We start from the raw sequence: 20,080 nt of genomic DNA on the forward strand, positions 1-20,080 counted from the left end.
GGGGATGGGTCATTTGAGTGTTCAACTCTTGTGAGTTGTTGATTGCAAGAGTAGCACCTGTTTTGTATTGGAGGTAATCAGGGCAAAAGCCAGAATACTGATAGAGCAGAGCTCAGTCACTCTAGGAAGCAACACTGCTAGACAGCAGGCAGAGATTTTGAGTTTGTTACAGCACATGTTGCAGAGTTATGTGTTCTCCTTCGTAAGCATTGTCTGTAAGTGGATATATTTTATAGTTTGCATTTACATAATTCAAAAGGTTACTTTTTGTGTTATTTATTGTTTGCTGATGGAATATTTGTGTTTCTGTTTTGTTTAAATTGCAGTTTACTATATACTTTACACACATCAAGAAAATTAAAACTGGAGCTACAGTAGAACGCTACAACCTGACTCCGTGTGGTGTTTAAGGGAGTTTGGCTGGCTGTCAATTAATGGAGACACTGTTAGGAGGACAGCACAATCAGACAAAGTCTAATTTTGTCGGATCTGGCGCTTGAATGGAACTGCTCAGCAAAGACAAATAACTCCTATGCTTTCAGATATTTACACCGCATACGAGCACAATTTCATTGTAATTTCTTTCATTTCATGTTAAACAGAACTGAGTGAATAAACGCTGTGCACTGATTGTACCGTGTGAGTATACAGGGCTCACTTCATCTGCCGCGCATCCCCTGACTGACTGTTTGTTTTGACAAATTATGTAAACTTCATCATATCTGCATCTCTCAGATGTCACCGCGGCAACGCTTTCATCTCCTGCACTCAAAGCAGCACCCCACACACATGCTCGGTAATAGCAACAATTACCATGCAACGGCTTCTGCGGTTGAAGAGTGTTTATAAAACAACAAGAGAGGGGTAGATGTTCTGTACAGAACCGCAGCCAACCCATTTCCCATCAATTCACAAGTTAGTTCTCTATTCCAATTAATAGAGGGTATATGCGCGTGACATCATCATCATCATACCTGGAAGTTATGCGAGAAAGCCTACTGAGTGGAAAAATCTACTTTCTGGCCTTGACAACCCAACATCCAAACAGAAAAGTCCTGTCTGATCGTATTAATGACTTTAAACACATTAAATTAACTTTGCCACTCACTTTGCCACTCGATTTTCCATTCACTTTATGCATGCGCATACTCTCTATTGATTTTTAATAGTTTCATGGAGCACGTACAATAGGCATGAGTTATAAGCTATATACAGTGTGTATATATATATATTAATTTTATTTTATTTATTTATTTTCACATTCACTCAAACAAATCTAAAAAGTGACACATTTGAACATGTTCACTAGTTTTCTGTCTACCTATCTGTTCCTTCTCCGTTTCGGCATAAAGCACTCATGGGTCTCTTCAAAGGTGCTACACAGTATAAATTTAAGTTAGCCTTATAATTATCAAACTCTGGTCACTCACAATCAAAACTGAAATTGTGCATGTGTGAGCAGAAAGACATAACATGGACTGAATCTGTCATGAGAAACAGATTTTGCCCTCTATCAGTTAACACTTTCAGCGCTCCCTGGTGTTCATTTGAAATGACTGCAGGCAGCCAGGGCATAATGTGTATATTGGCGCCAAGCATTTCCGCCCACACAGCCCAATACAACAAGAGGAGGAGCAAAAACATTTTTCGAATCTACATGAAATGTAGGCGCTGTCTAGCAGCCTGGGCAGCACGAAAGGTTAGTGTTGAGCTGCGGCTGCTTGGTATAGATATAAACCTTACAACCCGCCATCTGACGGGTTCGGCGACCTCCGGGGTTAAATCTGAACCCGTCATCCGACGGGTTTCGAAGCGATTTGGCGTCCATCGTGTTAAGAGAGAGAGAGGTGGGCTACTTCTGTCCTGCTTTCAACAGATTGCTTCCATTCTTCAATTATGCAAAAATCCTCCCACAGCTTTTAGCGTAAGAGGGAATAGCCACACTGAAATTAAGTGGTGTGAAGAAAAGGTTCGCTCTTTCACTTGAAATAATTTGAAGGGAGCTCTTTCCTTGGAGTGGCTTACTTCACATTATTGTTCACACAATTACCTTCAGTGTTAATGGAAAAGTTACACTATTGTGGCTTAGAGAACATAAAGACTTAGAAAAGATGCCTAACCCATTCTGGACAGGAACCCATTTTGGTGTTTTAAGCATTATGTTATACTTCAGCTATTTTTGAAAAATCGTGAACATTTTTTACTCAAATATTTGCTTCTGGGGCGTCCCTGGAACTACATATTTTCAGATGGGGGTCGGCGGCCAATTACATATATTTTTGGGGGTCCTCGACATGAAAAAGGTTGAGCACCACTGATATAGAAACATAGGGTTTTTCAGAAAACTGTCAGGGTTTAGAAGACAGTTGTAGAATCGTCCTCAGGTCTCAGGTCTAAATGGGTTAATAGAAAAGTTCATCCATTGCTACCTTACGTACAGACGAGTAGAGATGTGCAGACCTCAAGATGTATTTTTATCATCACTCTCATCACACCATCACGTCCACAGGCAGGAAGTACTTTAGTCATCACCTTACTCTGCACCTCTTACATCCTCCTCCTACTACAATAGACGACCCCCTTCATGGAGCTTTGAGACACATTCATACTGTCATATCCTGGATGTAATCTCATTTTAATCTTTAATCTAATGTAATCTCATTTTACTACAATTTAGCCTCTTACTCTTTGCTACAAACACTGTCATACATTACAACATGATTATACACAACAGATGCTATCGTATTTCCGTCTGCATTTACACCCTATTCTCCATGTGCAATTGTGCATCCATTTACACTCATTACTAACACCAACACCTTCCTTGCTCACTACAATTAGCAGTGCAACATTGCAAGGGTGACAACATCGCAAGGGAGCCAACGACGCGTGGAACTACAATCGAGACCGGCCGATGGCTCTAGCTCTAGTCTTAGGCTGTGTTGTGCCCATCAAACAACTTTTAAAAAGTGACACCACTGAATTTGGGGAAATTGTTTTCATAGTTTCCTCCAACTTGGCTCCAAGAATGGCACACTCTCAATGCTCCCGATTGAAGCAGTGACATTTTAGTGGCAAGTGCAAGTGCAAGCTACCTACTTACTTTCTATGCCTGTCTTTAGAATTGATTTTGCAACCGTCGTTGAAGACCTCATGAATATAACATTGAGTTCTCTCTATTATGGTTGAACGACAGGCATGGAGAGAAGAGGAGGACTCACAAGTAAATACCAGAGGGAGAGAAAAAAACACCAAACTGGCTTCCCTGTGAATTACTGATAGCATATTGATTCTTTCCTAAATGTGGAGCCATGTTCAGTGGTTCAGTCCATCTGAGATTAAGAATTCAGAAAATATGAAAATGTTTCACTTGGAAAAAAAATAAAGAGTCTTCAAGTAATTCTGGGGGTTTACTTTCTTGGCCCGCTGGCAGCGTGCACAATGAATTTGATGGTGTTGTGTCTTTCAAGATTAGCCAAGGACAGTGAGACACAAAAATGTGGGGTGTGGGATGTGTTACATCACACATACGGATCTCTTCTAGACGGCTCACCCCGTAGGCGCCACACCATAGAAGTGGAACAACTCCAGTAACTGAAAATAAATTAAATGCACCTGGAAGTGCAAATTCTGCCTGCACCAAAATATCTTGTTCTATGTATGTCTCTCCATGAGATATATGACCCCATTACCTAATGCTGCTCTTGACAGTGACCTTGGTAAAGTTCCACCTATCCATTCTCAATTTTGACATCGATTCTTTGAACCCCTTTGCCTTTTTTTCCTTCTATTGCCACCTCAATAAGCACACTTTGCCTTTTGGAAAACTAATAACAGTGCCTTAATTGTTCTTATAGCATTTAATAATTGATTTGAATAGTCCTCAATTCTTTATGTTCAACATGGAGAAGCATCTAGACTGTTCCTCCCACAAAGGCGATCGTAGCTAGTTTGGCACCCAGGCTATGGAATGACCTCCCCCTACCACCTGAAATCTGTGGCCTCTGTGGACCTTTTCAAAACACTTTTAAAGACCCACCTTCTCAGACAGGCCTTTGTAACTTGACTTCTTGATTTACAGCATCACCATTCTGTTTTCTGTCTCCTTTGCTTCATTGTTATGTTTTGCTTTTGTTGTTGTGAAGCACTTTGTGACTCTGATGCCATTCAGGACGGGAACCCCTTTTGGTGCTTTAAGCATTATGTTATACTTTAGCTATTGAAAAATAGCAGATCGGGGGAACGGTGGCAGAGTCGGTAGTGCTGCCGCCTCACAGCTAGAAGGTCCTGGGTTCGATTCCCGCTGGGGATGCTGTGGGCGCTGGGGGCGTCTTCCCTCCTCCGTGTCATCAGTGCCCATACCCGAGGCGGGGTTGGCGAAAGGGCCTTTCTGTGTGGAGTTTGCATGTTCTCCCCGTGTCCCCTAGGGTAAAACATGCAGTAATCCTGGTCTCTAAACTCTAAACTACCTCCCCCTGGCCAGCCGGGGCGCCTGATGGAGGGGAAAGGAACTGGTTGGAATAACGTGTTCCTTCCATGCGCTACATCCGGCTGGGGAAATACCCCCGTCAGGTGAAAAGAAGCAGCTTGGACTCCTCATGCATAGAAGGAAGCATGAGGTTAGTCCGCTGCCCCCCCAGGTTGGCAGAGGAAGTGTAGCGCCCAGGATTACATTAGATAATTGACACTGGGTGAAAAAAAATGGATTGCAAAAATTGTGTGATAAAAATGAAAAACAAAGGAAGAAAAATCTACAAGCTACGAGCTTGTAGATCTGCTATTTTTGAAAAATCGTGAAAATGTGGCGCAAATCTTGAATCTGAATATACATTCTTTCAGAGCAAACATTTTTAACTCAAGTCTTTGCTTCTGGGGGGTCCCTGGAACTACATATTTTCAGATGGGGGTCTGCAGCCAAATACAGATAATTCTGGGGATCCTTGACATGAAAAAAGTTGAGCCATTTTTTAAAGAATGGGCCTCAGATCAAAATGGGTTAAGTTCTACGGCACATTTGAGACTCTAGACTAGAGCAACACTAAACTCAACACTAAAATCGATAACACTAAAATCGATACTAAAACGTATACATCACACAAGCATTCTGACAACTGATGAGCGATACAAATGGAAGTACTACAGCTGGAAATTAAGTTAGAGAACTCACCACTCCGTAAGCGATGGTGTCACTGTAAGATCTGAGCTCAGGGTAGATGTTGGTGAGGAACCAGGTGAATGGTCGGCAGTTGAGTCTAGAGCGCAGGGCCTTTCTCTCAGAGATGTCACCGATGTCTATACCCGAGTTCTAGAGAAGGGAAAGCATGCATGGACACACACACACGCACACGCACACAGTATTAGGGCGGCTGTGGCTCAGGAGATAGAGCAGGTCGTCCAATGATCCGTGGGTCGGCGGTTTGAATCCCGGCTCCTCCTGTCCACATGTCGAAGTGTCCTTGGGCAAGACACTGAACCACACCTTGGTGGCAACCAGTGGTTGCCACCATTAGTGTGTGAATGTGGGAAGTGAGGACGCTGGCGTTGACTGTTCGCCGCTTCACCTCACAATGTATGAATGAATGGACCATTGTAAAGCACGTAGTGCATAGAAAAGCTCTATAAAAATGCAATCCATTATTATGAACTCACAAACCCAGAGATAGGTTTTACAAAGAAGCACCTCTGAGCCTTTGGCTGTGTGATGCCACCCATAAGACTGAGATCCTGACAATATTGCACCAGATAATCAGAAACTTCAGATCACAATCTTGCAAATTATACAAGTTCCATGTATTAACCTATTTCAGCCCATACTTCAGTGAGAACAACTCGATAGGTCAGTAGACATTGACCCCGCAAGGTAAGTGCGGGGTTATGAAACAGCGTGAGTGCATCGTTAGCTTGTAGGTCAGCTATTTTTGTCAAAGTGATTTGGTGTACAGGGGAAAAGGGAGAGGACCAAGACCAGTCTAGTCCCCTGGGAGACCATGGTCAAGTAAACTAAGGGGAGGAACTACGTAGTACAATGTCAGATCTGATTAAATAGAACCGAAATTGGACATACTACAGTACTGGAACTAAACTCCTTAAATTACCGGTATTCACTGTTGAACTCTGTAGACCAGAGAGTGGATGCTCAAGGTTCAAGTTCAAGGTCTTTATTAATGTCCCAGAAGGGCAGGGTCTCTATACAAGAATAGAGACCCTGATGGCTGAAATGCAAGGCTTGGAAAATTGCGTCTCTGAATTTGAGAAGAAACTAGAAAAAGTGCCCTTCTGGGCACAGGTCTCCACCAGGAGGATAGGACTGTGTGAGATGTTTGGCAAAATGTTTAGGAGTAATATAAACATGTTTTTTTGTTTGTTAGTTTTTTGCAACAATTTTCTTCATTTTGTTGAGGAAATGCAGAGTGCCTGCTATGTGAAAAGGGTGCCATTTCTTCATACGCCTTTAATGGCAATTGGATGATTTGAGGCATTTTGTTCCAAAAATGTGTTTTGCAAAAATCAACCTGTTGGTGGCGCTATAACAGGCCAATGTGAAAAGGGTTCCTCAGCCTAGTAAGAAAATGTGTGAAAGATTTCACGTAAATTGCATGCTACGTTCATGATTTGAGGCTTTTGTTCAAAATCTTGCAAACTGTGAAAGCCAATTATAGCCAATTAGGATGGAATATGAAATATCGGACAGATCCGACTTGAGCACATGACCATAGAGATACTGTGTAACGATTTGTGAGATTTTTGGACAGAATCTGGAGTAATATCAAAAAATGTGTTTTACAAAAGTCGGCCTCCTGGTGGCGCTATAAAAGGCAGATGCGGAAAATGCAGGTCAAAGATTTGTCCTTGGCCTCTAGGGAGTGTGCATGCAACGTTTCACGCAGATCGGTGCAGTTTTAGGTAAAAATTGTGAAAAGCTGCCTCATGGTGGCGCTATAACAGGCCGTTCTGGAAAATGTGGGGCAGAGGTTCATCGTTGCCTTCCAGGGAGTGTGTGTGCAAAGTTTGGCATCGACCGGGTTAACGGTGCCGGAGATTAGCTGGTAACAGACGGACGGAAGGACGGACACACGGACGGACGGAGTGCAAAACATACTCTCTCCCCATGCCTTCGGCCTGGTGGAGACAATTAAGCATGCCTTAAGACTATATATAGATAAAGATCAGCATGAAGGCCTGGGCCATGGCTCAGTGGTCCAGGCACCTTGGCTGGTAATCCAGTCTGGCAGTGTGCCGCGGGTTCGACTCCCGATCGCGGCGGCCTTTACTGCATGTCTTCCCCCCCCCCGCCCCATCTCTCTCCCCATTTCCTGTCAGCCTACTGTCTGTCCCTCCATAAAATATACATAAAATAAAGGCGAAAGCCACAAAAAAACATTTAAAAAAAAAGGATCAGCATGAAAACTGACACTGTCAAAAACCATTTTAGATTATTGAATGAATCAGATTGCTTCCTCGAGACTACCTGTACCTGTATAATAGTCGATAATATACAGTACAAGCTTGGCTATAAAAGCGTGTGACACCGACACACAACTAAGTACAAATGGCCCCATAATGCTTAAGGAAGAGGATTTGAAAGAATGCACCGCATTATAGGCCAAATAAAGACAAGCTAAATATCCTCAGGCTATCATATTTAAGCTATATCATTATGAGAAGAGATTGCAGATCCTGAAACTGTCCAGAGACTCGAGGGGTGTAATTTCAGAGTGGTGACAATACATATCTATTCTGTATAGCTTCATTCCAAGATGGTTTAGTTTGGGCCATTAAGACAACAACTATACACCACTTGGACATTAAGCCATTTTGGGCGGGAACCCCTTTTGGCGTTTTAAACATTATGTTATAATTTAGCTATTGGAAAATAGCAGATCTACAAGCTCATAGCGCGCCACCGAGTGGCGCGCTACGAGCTTGTAGGTCTGCTATTTTTGAAAAATCGTGAAAATATTTATTTCAGAAAACTGGAGGATTTAGAAGATTTTTTTTTAATTTCGAGGTCAGGCCTAAATGGGTTAAGACTTTCAGTATACAGTAGACACCCGACAACAAGGATTTTCAAGGACTGTGGTGTTCTGTACATCTTATATGAACTGATAATACATTCTAAAGTATGTACTGTAAATGGACGGGGCTTATCTGAAACTCTGTTTAAAAAAAGGACAAAGTAACCTAAGGGAGATGCATTTACATTACATTACATGTAAAAGTTTGAGTCTAAAACAGTGTCTCAACCAATCAGAAGGTCCAAGAGGAGGTCCAAGTTTGTGGACCGCAGGTTCCGTGTCACAGGAGGTTTATGGAGGAGGCCTGAGAGGTACTGTGGAGCCAGGGCGTTTTGACATTTCTAGGTGAGAAGGAGGAGTTTATAATTGATGCTATATGATATATCTGAAGAGCAGGAGAGACCTATGTTTGTGAGGCCAAGGCAGGTGGTGAGGTGGTCGAGGAGGATGGTGTGGGAGACTGTAAAAAACTGCGGAGAGTTCCAGACGAACCACAATGCTGTAATCAGCAGCAATGAGAAAGTCATTGGTGATCTTTAATAGGGTGGTCTCCGTGCTGTGGTGAGTTCTGTATGCGGATTAGAGTGGTTCATAAAGCCTATGGTTGGACACGTGTTGTTGGATTTGGGCGACAACTACTCTTTCCAAGACTTCTTGAGAATCGGGGTGATTGAGGCGATTTTGAGGCTGCAGGCCAGGGTACTGTGCCAGTTTGCAGTGAAGAGTTGATAATGTCCATGATGAAAGGGCAGAGGGTGGGTAGGCACATCTTCACTAGTGAATGCAATCATTCAAATGTATTCCTAAGCATCCATCTATTTTTGAGTGGTGTAAACCACTCTTACAACTGGCTTTGTTAGTGCAGAAAAAATGAGCATGGTTGCTATGTTCACCCTGTTCACCCGGGTGTGATTTCATTACGTCAGACATGATTTCATTACGTCAGACAGGCTAAGTAGTATCTATTTGGCATCTATTAGGTTAGGTATGTCCATATTATTATGACCACGGATATGCTCTAAAAGTGTGAAAAACCTATTTTTAATTTTCCTTTAAACATGGAACTGTGGACCGATTAACGCAGATTTCTTAGTCATTTTGAAATGTGGCCGTTCCTTGCTGCTTCCTTCCTCCTCATTTACATAATGTTGTAAATCTTTGATGGGAAACAGTGGAGATGGGGCTGGCTGGGTGAGTGGGTGGACAGGGGAGGGGCACCTGAACATTTGTTGGATAATCTGAAGGCAATAAATCTGTCTGTCTGTCTGTCTGTCTGTCTGTCTGTCTGCCTGCCTGCCTGCCTGCCTGCCTGCCTGCCTGCCTGCCTGCCTGCCTGCCTGCCTGCTTCGAGCTGAATCAATGTAGACACACTAAAAGCCTTTCACAGGCAGCAGGATGCAGGTAGCCCTGTGTTGAACTGAATGACCACAGCATACTGTAGGTACAATGTTACAATGTTCACATCACGCCTGGATGGATCAATGAAAGGACCTTCTATTATTCACCACCGACTGCTGGGTTAGAGTGGCTTTCTATGACTGCTGGGTTAGAGTGGCTTTCTATGACATTTTGAGAAGCAGACGTTTAACACCATCAGGGGCAGTGGCCATGGAGTTAATAATACTAATAAACATTATTTTTTTTAAAGCCATTTTCAAAACAGTGTGCTCCTCCTACGCCTTACTTCTCAGCTTCCCTACCATCTCAAAAGTAAGGACTCTTTTTTTAAAACACAGCATTTGCAAAACACTCTTCTTGACGATATTGACAGCTATCATGACCCTGCCTGAAATTAGCAGATGTACAAGCTGACAACGTGTCACATCACAATGTGTTGTGAGCTTGTAGATCTGCTATTTTTGATGTGTCGAAACAAGATATGACAGACAATACATTAACCAGACATAACCTGACCCATTCTTTCATTTGATATAGAAAACATGAATAATACATTTAAATAATTATAGTTTTGGGAGGAAATCTTATTATGAACCTAGGATCGTGAATCATATTAAATCGTGTGTTGATTCATTACCGCCATGAACACGCACGCACACACAAAGTAAGTAAGTAAATACATTGTATTTATAAAGCACCTTTTGAAACAATATCACAAGGTGCTGTACAGTGGACAACATTATAAAACAATCAAGTTAAAACAAAACACAACAAGTAAAAGCAAAACAATGACCTGCACAAATAGGTCAAGATACAAATTTCATAAGACAAAATGCTTACGAAATAAATATGTTTTTAACTAGTTCTTAAAAGCGTCAAAAGACTCAGCATTGTTTATTGGACAGGGGCAGGGCATTCCACAGTGTGGGGGCAGGGCATTCCACAGTGTGGGAGCAACCACTGCAAAGGTTCCCCCTGAGTTTGGTCACAGGTTATCACCAGAAGGCCCTCGTCAGATGACCTGACATTTAGCTTTGCGTGCAGTTCAAAATATAAAGTGGGGCCGAGCTCATATGTAATGTATTATAGGTTATTAAATTAAAAAAAGAAATCAATTCTGGATTTAATGGGCAGCCAGTGAAGTGTAGCCAACACCGGTGTCATAATATATAAGGCATACAGAATGCAGACACACCACAGAGTCACGTACTGTACAGACCACACCGCAGAGTCACGTACTGTACAGACCACACCACAGAGTCACGTACTGTACAGACCACACCACAGAGTCACGTACTGTACAGACCACACCGCAGAGTCACCTACTGTACAGACCACACCACAGAGTCACGTACTGTACAGACCACACCACAGAGTCACGTACTGTACAGACCACACCACAGAGTCACTACTGTACAGACCACACCGCAGAGTCACTACTGTACAGACCACACCGCAGAGACACTACTGTACAGACCACACCACAGAGACACTACTGTACAGACCACACCACAGAGTCACTACTGTACAGACCACACCGCAGAGTCACGTACTGTACAGACCACACCACAGAGTCACTACTGTACAGACCACACCACAGAGTCACTACTGTACAGACCACACCACAGAGTCACGTACTGTACAGACCACACCACAGAGTCACGTACTGTACAGACCACACCGCAGAGTCACTACTGTACAGACCACACCACAGAGTCACTACTGTACAGACCACACCACAGAGTCACTACTGTACAGACCACACCACAGAGTCACGTACTGTACAGACCACACCACAGAGTCACGTACTGTACAGACCACACCACAGAGTCACTACTGTACAGACCACACCACAGAGTCACTACTGTACAGACCACACCACAGAGTCACGTACTGTACAGACCACATCACAGAGTCACTACTGTGCAGACCACACCACAGAGTCACTACTGTGCAGACCACACCGCAGAGTCACGTACTGTACAGACCACACCGCAGAGTCACTACTGTACAGACCACACCGCAGAGTCACGTACTGTACAGACCACACCGCAGAGTCACGTACTGTACAGACCACACCGCAGAGTCACTACTGTACAGACCACACCACAGAGTCACTACTGTACAGACCACACCGCAGAGTCACGTACTGTACAGACCACACCGCAGAGTCACGTACTGTACAGACCACACCACAGAGTCACTACTGTACAGACCACACCGCAGAGTCACGTACTGTACAGACCACACCGCAGAGTCACGTACTGTACAGACCACACCGCAGAGTCACGTACTGTACAGTATTATGTGCTCTGTGTGTGGTGACTACAAATTGTAGTCGATGAATAGAGGAACGTCTCAGGGTAGTGTAGAGTCCTTTACAGTGTAATCGTGACGGAGAGAGACAAAAGCATGTATAATTCTTTCCAGGTCTTGAGAAGTAAGGATAGGTTCGATTTTTGGAACGAATGCACGGGGTGGATACTTAGTTTAGACTAGTCATTGGTTAGACATGGGTTAAGGTTAGGTTTAGGTGTACTGTCCCGTGGGAGGTTAGGTTTAGGGTGAGGGTTTGAGATAGGTTGTAGTTGTAGGACTAATGACTGGTCTAACCAATGACTAGTCTAAACCAAAAACTGTCTAAACTAAGTACTGCAATTTAACAATTTAGTGGACATTTTGGTAAGAGGACGTAAACACATGAACACACTGGGCTCTCTCACCTGCTGTGGAACATTCCAGGCCATGTACACATGGCTCTTGTACTGGTCCATCCAGACCTCGGCCGCTCTCAGAGCGTTGCGACGCACATGCGCCGTGAGGTTCTCCGTGTAGGGCTTGTGTGCACGTTCAATGTGGGCTATCCTGGAACAGGGCAGGACCTCGACACTGCCCCCACACTGCCACACCTGGAATTACACCATGCACGCGAGCACACACACACACACACACACACACACACACACACACACACACACACACACACACACACACACACACACACACACACACACACACACACACACACACACACACACACACACACACACACACACACACACACACACACACACACACACACACACACACACACACACACACACACACACACACACACACACACACGTGAATACAAAACATGTGTACATCATTGAGTAATCTGTTCATTTCCTTATCACTTGTCCAATAATAACCATGACATGCTGTGAGATGCCAGATGAATGGGATTAATCATTAAAGTCATGGTCTGGCATGGCTTAGTGTACGCAGGCCTAGCGAGGGAACATCATTCTGATAGGATACAGTAGGGGTGCATCCTGAAATCTAATCAGAATATGAGCAGTATTTTGACAATAGAAACGACAACAAATCCCAAACAAATCCCCTGAATCATTATAATGAGAATTGACGACTAGTGTGCGTGCGTGCGTGCGTGCATGCGTGCGTGCGTGCGTGCGTGCGTGCGTGCGTGCGTGCGTGCGTGCGTGCGTGCGTGCGTGCTGTTCTCAGTGTATGCATGTTTTTCATAATACATTATACAAGACAATACCATAACAAGATAGTGAAAAGCAACAGACATATTAAAACACACTCCAGATAGACACAACCTACCAAAACAAATGGTGATATTCCTTATAGGGACCATAACATGGCTGTTATATAGTCTAGTGATAATAACCTTTGTATGCCCCTTTGCCATGGTAATGCATCATTAGTATCTTACTTAACTCCAACAATCCATATGACCACTTCAAAGTGGGGGGAAAAAACTGTTCTCTCCATTCCAGCTACTGTGGTTCTTTCACTGTGTGTGCAATATAATCCCCCATACGCCAGCTTGCCGCCTCCTCCTCTCGTTCTAAAGGGAGAAGCTACTGTATAGCACAGCGGCACAAAAGCCACCGGTATACAGCAGACAGCAGTGGCCTGTTGCCCAGCAGGAGCAGAAATTACAGCCAAGTTTTTAGATAAGTCACACTTCCCTGAGAAATATCTCGACATATTCTCGACAAAGGATTTACTACATATGGCTAGAGCGTAAGGAGTTATTCTTCGAGTATTAAAGGCTTTGTCAGAGCATGTGTGTGTGTGTGTACAGGGAGTGATAGACTGAAACGAGGGGGGGGGGGGGGGACGACGACGAAGCAGAGCTAAAACAGTGGGAGAGAATTAAGGGAGATGAAGATGGAGAATGAGATGAGAAAGTGCAAGAGAGAAAAGGCAAGATGTGGGAGATGTAGAGAAATTAAAGGGGACAAATGGAACGATTCTATAAATGTCTTCCACATCCTGACAGTTTTCTGAAAAAGCTATGTTTCCATGTCAGTCGTTCTTCGATTTTTCAAAAATAGCAGACCTACAAGCTCGTAGCGCGCCACTCGGTGGCGCGCTATGAGCTTGTAGATCTGCTATTTTTCAATAGCTAAAGCATGACATGATGCTAACACCAAAAGGGGTTCCCGCCCAAAATGGGTTAAAGGGGACAGATGGAAAAATAATATCTGAGCCTTCTTGTCATTCACTGCTTTCCCTCTTCATCTATCAGAACAACAGCCCTCTACCATGGGATAATAAAGGGTCACGCTGCAACTAATTACCTGGCAAACATCACGGAGCAGCCACTGTTACAGCCTCATTATGAGGTAACTGTGTGGCTGCTATGCTTGGCTTGCGGCTTGCGCATGCTCTGTGCATACTGTACTGTATGTGAGAGAGGAGAAACTGAGAGAAAGAGAAAAATCACACCCGTGTGAAGTGAGTGGTGCAACTCTGTGTGGGAACAAGAACGCGGCCAGGGTGCCGGCCCGGTTCCGGCGAGCCGCCCCGCGTCAGAAACGGTTGAGAAATGACAGAGTTACCGTGTGGGGGTCCCCAGGTGGGGACATTATATATAACTGTATATACAGTTAATATGTATGTGTGTGTGTGTGTGTGTGTGTGTGTGTGTGTGTGTGTGTGTGTGTGTGTGTGTGTGTGTGTGTGTGTGTGTGTTAGGGTGCGCAACAGTGACACAAACCAAACGCAATTTCCGTGCTCGGACAGACCCAGCCAGGCAGGGATGGACATAGCCAACCAGCCAGCTAGCGACACACATAGCTGTCTGGAGGACCACTCAAAAAAAGATATATGGCCGTGCAACATGCCTGCATGTGTCTGCATTAAATGTGTTTCGTGCTTTGTGTGCTGAGTGACTGCGCGTGCGTGCGTGCGTGCGTGCGTGCGTGCGTGCGTGCGTGCGTCACGTGGTCATACACTTTTAAAAGTTTTAATTAGAAAATGAGAAGTGAAGGACAATAATAAGCGATGCTGTAAATTATAAAATACATTAAAGGAGACCGAATGCTGCGATAAAAGGCAACGAGCGTCGACTGTGCCCCATAATGAAGATCATTGATAATTTAGCCAAGACCAGAACAAATAGGCCCACATCCTGTTCTTTTGATATCCCTCCCCAGCCGTTTCCCTAAAGAAGTCCTGCAGCTAGTTTGTCCTTTTATTTTTTATCGTTAGCAAATCCTCTCACATCTGGCACTGTCCCCGATCATTTGAAGTCTGCAATTGTGCAACCGCTTCTCAAAAAGTCCTCACTAGATCACAGTACCCTGAACAACTTTCATCTATCTCCAAACTTCTGGCCAAGATTCTTCAAAAAACTTGTTGCAAAACAAGTAATTTCATTTGCGACCGGAAATGGTTTCTTTAGTGTGTGTACTCCTCAAAAAGGTTCAATTATCTTCTTTTAGCTGCTGACTCTGGCTACTCGTCTAGTTTAATCCTTTTAGATCCGACCGCAGTTACAATTTTCAATTTTCATTGAGGATCTTAAAAAATAGTGGGACTTGTGGGTAGGAATGAAACAAGTTACATCATGTTCATCTAAGAAGCGTCAAAAAAGCGAGTCCTGTACCGATTCTGGTTCTTCTTATCGATCCCAGTTCCTAACGGTTCCCTATTTCCAAAATGGTATAAGATAAGAGGTCAAATAAAAGAATAAAATACTACAGCCTATATAATATTTTAATGATTTATTTGTACCATTGCTGTCACTGTTATAGACTGCATGATTATAGGTCAAATAAAATAATAAAATACTACAGCCTATATAATATTTTAATGATTTATTTGTACCATTGCTGTCACTGTTATAGACTGCATGATTATGGCAAAACCTATAGAGCACCGAAGTCCTGACACTCGCTCATCCCCTGGTTCTGCCTGGTTCACGCCTTCACGGAAGTAATTTCTCTATGGAGAATAACATGGGGTCATCTTAAAATCGTTTCATATAAGCATTGTGGTCCAAATATAAACAAGCTGTCTCTGCGTTATTGTCAGGGAGGTGTCTCTGTATCGTTTGCAACAGTCAGTCACTATAACAGTCTGTTTCTAGCGAAAATGTAACTAATTCAGCACAGTAACAATAGCGTTTTCTCTCTCACAATCACATTCTTATATGAGGCTATCTAAAATCCCCCTATGGGGATTACAATGCAAATAAAAAGTACATGAACCTGTGGATTTGTGCCCTCTACCGATATTGACGTCAGACTTCGGTGCTCTATTATAGGTCAATATTGAGATCAGTTATTATTAAAACAATGCCAATCTTTTTTTAACAAACACCAATAATGTCTAGTTTTACCCAGTTACAAAGAACGTCTAAGATTCATGTATTCTGTCACATCACATCCTTACAGGCTAGAATTTCTAGGCTATTGCAACTCACTCTACTCATGCTTAAGCCAATGCAACCTTTCCAAACTTCAGTTAATTTAAAATGACACTTTCAGACTCCTACTGTAACCAATGCTGAGTACATAACCCTAGAGTATGTGTCTCTGGGTGGTGTTGAGAGATAGCTGTTATAATCCTGATGAAAGGAGCCCTAGAGGTCATCATGGTGTCCTGAAGTTAGAGTCCTGAAGGTAGAGCCTATATTTTAAGTTCAGACATTGAGACACCAGCTCAGGACTAAGCATTTATCAGTTATTGCAATGCTATTGCATTTAGTTTGGCGGTGTGGCTCTGCTCATGTGATAATACAGATTACCTGTTGCAGCATACACAATCTCAGATCACATACTCCCCAGAGCAGAGCATAAGCAAATTAATGGGGGGATCCGGGGAGAGATAATAAGTAGCCGCCTCCTAACTTCCATGAACTATCGCTGCGCTGGATATATATAATGAAGAGTCTGTGATGAAGAGTAACTAATCCATACCCACATATTGGGTGGAATATTGAACAGCATCAATTTGGAAAAGGAAAGGAGTCAGCTGAGGTGGTTCGGGCATCCCTAGGGAGGTCCTCGACGCACGTCCCACTGGGAGGAGACCCCGGGGCAGACCAAGGCGCAGTTGGAGGAAATACATCGACTCACTGGCCTTGGAACGTCTCGGAATCCCCCAGGAGGAAGTCACTAATGTTGCTCTGGAGAGGGAAGTCTGGAGCACTCTGGTGGAGCTGTTGCCCCCGCGACCCAACTACGGATAAGCGGTTGAAGATGGATGGATAAATTTGGAAAAGGCAAAGAAACAGCTTCCTCACTCCCTGGCCCTGCATACTGCAGTGTAGGTCAATGTCCATCATCAGTTAAGAGGACGTAAACACATGAACACAGTGGGCTCTCTCAATCGATCTGTTCAGATCGATTGAACAACTTATTGATTCTATTGTGTTATTATTTGAATATCTTATGGTATACTGTACTTTGAGTTTATTCTTATTTTTATGTTCTTTACTTCTTTTATAATGTATTTATTTTATTGTAATTCTTTTGTGGAATTACAGGTTTTTCCTCAACAGAGATGTGCAGCCTGAATCAGATTTGTCTGTTGCTGCAACTGCAAGGCATATTGTTGCGTGCGTGCACACGCACTCACTCACACACTCACACACACACTCACACACTCACACACACACACGGCTCATTGCGCATTCTGATATGGAATTCCCAAATTGAGTAAATTGGAATTTGCTCCGTTATCATAAACCCCGGCGGGCGACTGCTTAGTGACGGTGTGTCTGGCTAGCGGTCCCATTTCCACTGCTTAGTGGCGGTGTGTCTGGCTAGCGGTCCCATTTCCACTGCTTAGTGACGGTGTGTCTGGCTAGCGGTCCCATTTCCACTGCTTAGTGACGGTGTGTCTGGCTAGCGGTCCCATTTCCACTGCTTAGTGACGGTGTGTCTGGCTAGCGGTCCCATTTCCACTGCTTAGTGGCGGTGTGTCTGGCTAGCGGTCCCATTTCCACTGCTTAGTGGCGGTGTGTCTGGCTAGCGGTCCCATTTCCACTGCTTAGTGACGGTGTGTCTGGCTAGCGGTCCCATTTCCACTGCTTAGTGACGGTGTGTCTGGCTAGCGGTCCCATTTCCACTGCTTAGTGACGGTGTGTCTGGCTAGCGGTCCCATTTCCACTGCTTAGTGGCGGTGTGTCTGGCTAGCGGTCCCATTTCCACTGCTTGAGTTTAAGTGCAGCCTGAAAAGGGAGACAGACAGCTGGAGGCAACATCTGGTCTGGGTCGTCAAAACACACCACGGAGGGTCACCAGGGTGGTGAAATGTACTCCTTCAGAGGAGGAGGTGTGCTCATGGTCTGCTACTAGTGCTGATTTTGACAGAAAATTTTGATTTAGTTTTAGTCATGGCATCATAATGACTGATTTTAGACTTAGTTGCATGCTGAAAATAGCAGATCTACAAGCTCACAACGTGTCGCGCTGCGATGTGTTTTGAGCTTGTAGATCGGCAATTTTCAGGATGCAACCAAGGATGAAAAGACTTGTCTTTTTGTTCTACTGGATCTCTTCTCTAGTCTAGTTTTTATTCGTGGATGGAATTGTCAATAAAATATCATCGCTGCTTAGTTTTTATCTAGTTTCCTTGGTGATAAAAGGTAGTCGATGAACATTTTTCGTCATAGTTTTAGTTGACGACATCAACACTGTCTGATACTTGTGCTGTGCTGCAAGAGGTCAAACTCCTCTCCTCCGCTTGAGTCCAAAGGTATCAACTCCACATATTTCTACAGTGGGGAATTTCAGAATAGTTTGGAGAGAGAGATTGAGAATGAGCGAGGGGTCTTCTGAAGTGTAATGACAATAACCTCTGCCTCTACTAGAGATGGAGTTACATGGAAGGTTGCCACCATGCTCAAAGTAAGGGAAACAGCTGTAACTTGTAATCCCATAATACCTATAACTGCAGAGATTTCAAGCCATTTTATCCCCGTCAGTCATATACCACGTAAAGGGCAGTCAGTATTAGAAAAATCACACCCGTGTGAACTGAGTGGTGTAAGGTCTAGCCTGTCTGACGTAATTAAATCATGTCTGACGTAATTAAATCACACCCGGGTGAACAGGGTGAGCATAGCAACCATGTTCATTTTTTCTGCACTAACAAAGCCAGTTGTAGGAGTGGTTTACACCACTCAACAAAAAGGATGACAGATACGTGGCAGTTTTCACAGTTTTGTCCATTTAAACTAACTTTAAACCAATTATCAGTTATCACACATGCTTCTTTCACACATGCACTGTAACCCTGAACTTATCTAGACATAGAGAATGCAAATGTCTGAATCAGGAGGATTGGACATGCAACTGGCTTTACCCTGCCTACCATCTCCCTCCTACAAAGTCTGTGTAATATCTAACTAACTAACTACAGAATGTGTGAATAGACCAGGTATCTTTTGAATTCACAGGCAGAGAGCTGGTGTGTTGATGTTTCTAAGGGACTTAGAAGGAAGTGGAAGAAAACAAACTTGTCAACGATTTGAAAGGAGCCTCCCGGAGGAGCCTGGAGCGAGGACACACAAGTAGTAGATCGTTTAATTACAGTATGTGTTTTTGTCAGGATGTGTGTTCGAATTAAAATCTATTTAGTTACTGGATACTGCTTGATAGTTCAAGGTCTTTATTGATGTCCCAGAAGGGCAATTGTGTTTACAGCAACAGTAGTGGTTTCCGACATACAAACAATACAAAACAATACAGGACAACACCAGACATGAGACACCATAGCATAAACAGAGGTCTGGTCGCATCTAGTGCAGGTATAGAATATATAGTATAGAATATATATGGTATAGAAGAGATAGAAGAAATAAGAAAGGCAAAAAAAGTGCTAAGATATAAAGTGCCGCATATAGTGCATGTTTCAGCATCATCATCATCACATTACATGATTACTGGCAGCATTGACTGCACGAATCGAGGCAGGGACAAAGGTAGGATCTAAACTCTATACGCTCTCTGGGAGATGGGATACAAAAGCCACAACACTCGTCCGTGAGGGAGAAGACAAAACCTTTAATGTGTTCGGATTTTTTAATAACGTCAACATGTATGTATAATTTTTGGTCAGAAAGAACTAAGGGTAATTCTTATGTTTACACCCCCAACTGATGAACTGTCAGCAGTCTGATTGAAAGTGTCCCAGTTGATATAGCAAAGCTGCAATCCAAACTTATATAATTGAATGAATAACCAATCTGTGGTATGTTAATGTGTACAGTATGATAAAAATAGCACGTCATCTGCAGTGTTTGGAGGTGGTCTCGCTACTCTTCCACTGAGGCAATAGTACACCTACAGTAGTACACCTTTCACAGAAGTGTGGTAGTAATCTGGTCTCTCATGCAGGAGACCCAGGTTTGAATC

General features: G+C 43.5%; 1 protein-coding gene across 3 annotated transcripts in view; it reads right to left on the reverse strand.

Moving 5' to 3' along the window:
- LOC306923401 (polypeptide N-acetylgalactosaminyltransferase 18-like) overlaps positions 1 to 20,080 on the reverse strand; it is a 181,441-nt gene that overhangs the window by 42,788 nt on the left and 118,573 nt on the right. For all 3 annotated transcript variants that reach the window (XR_013790057.1, XM_079501461.1, XM_079501462.1), the window contains exons 7-8: positions 12,137 to 12,322; positions 5,168 to 5,305 (exon numbers count right to left, since the gene is read on the reverse strand). Coding sequence is in view for 2 of the 3 variants with exons in the window: in XM_079501461.1 (XP_079357587.1) it covers positions 5,168 to 5,305; positions 12,137 to 12,322 (324 nt within the window). In the remaining variant the exon portion in view is untranslated. The remainder of the gene's footprint in view (positions 1 to 5,167; positions 5,306 to 12,136; positions 12,323 to 20,080) is intronic.

This window comes from Electrona antarctica (genome assembly GCF_951216825.1).
Source record: "Electrona antarctica genome assembly, chromosome: 5".
NCBI lineage: Eukaryota > Metazoa > Chordata > Actinopteri > Myctophiformes > Myctophidae > Electrona > Electrona antarctica.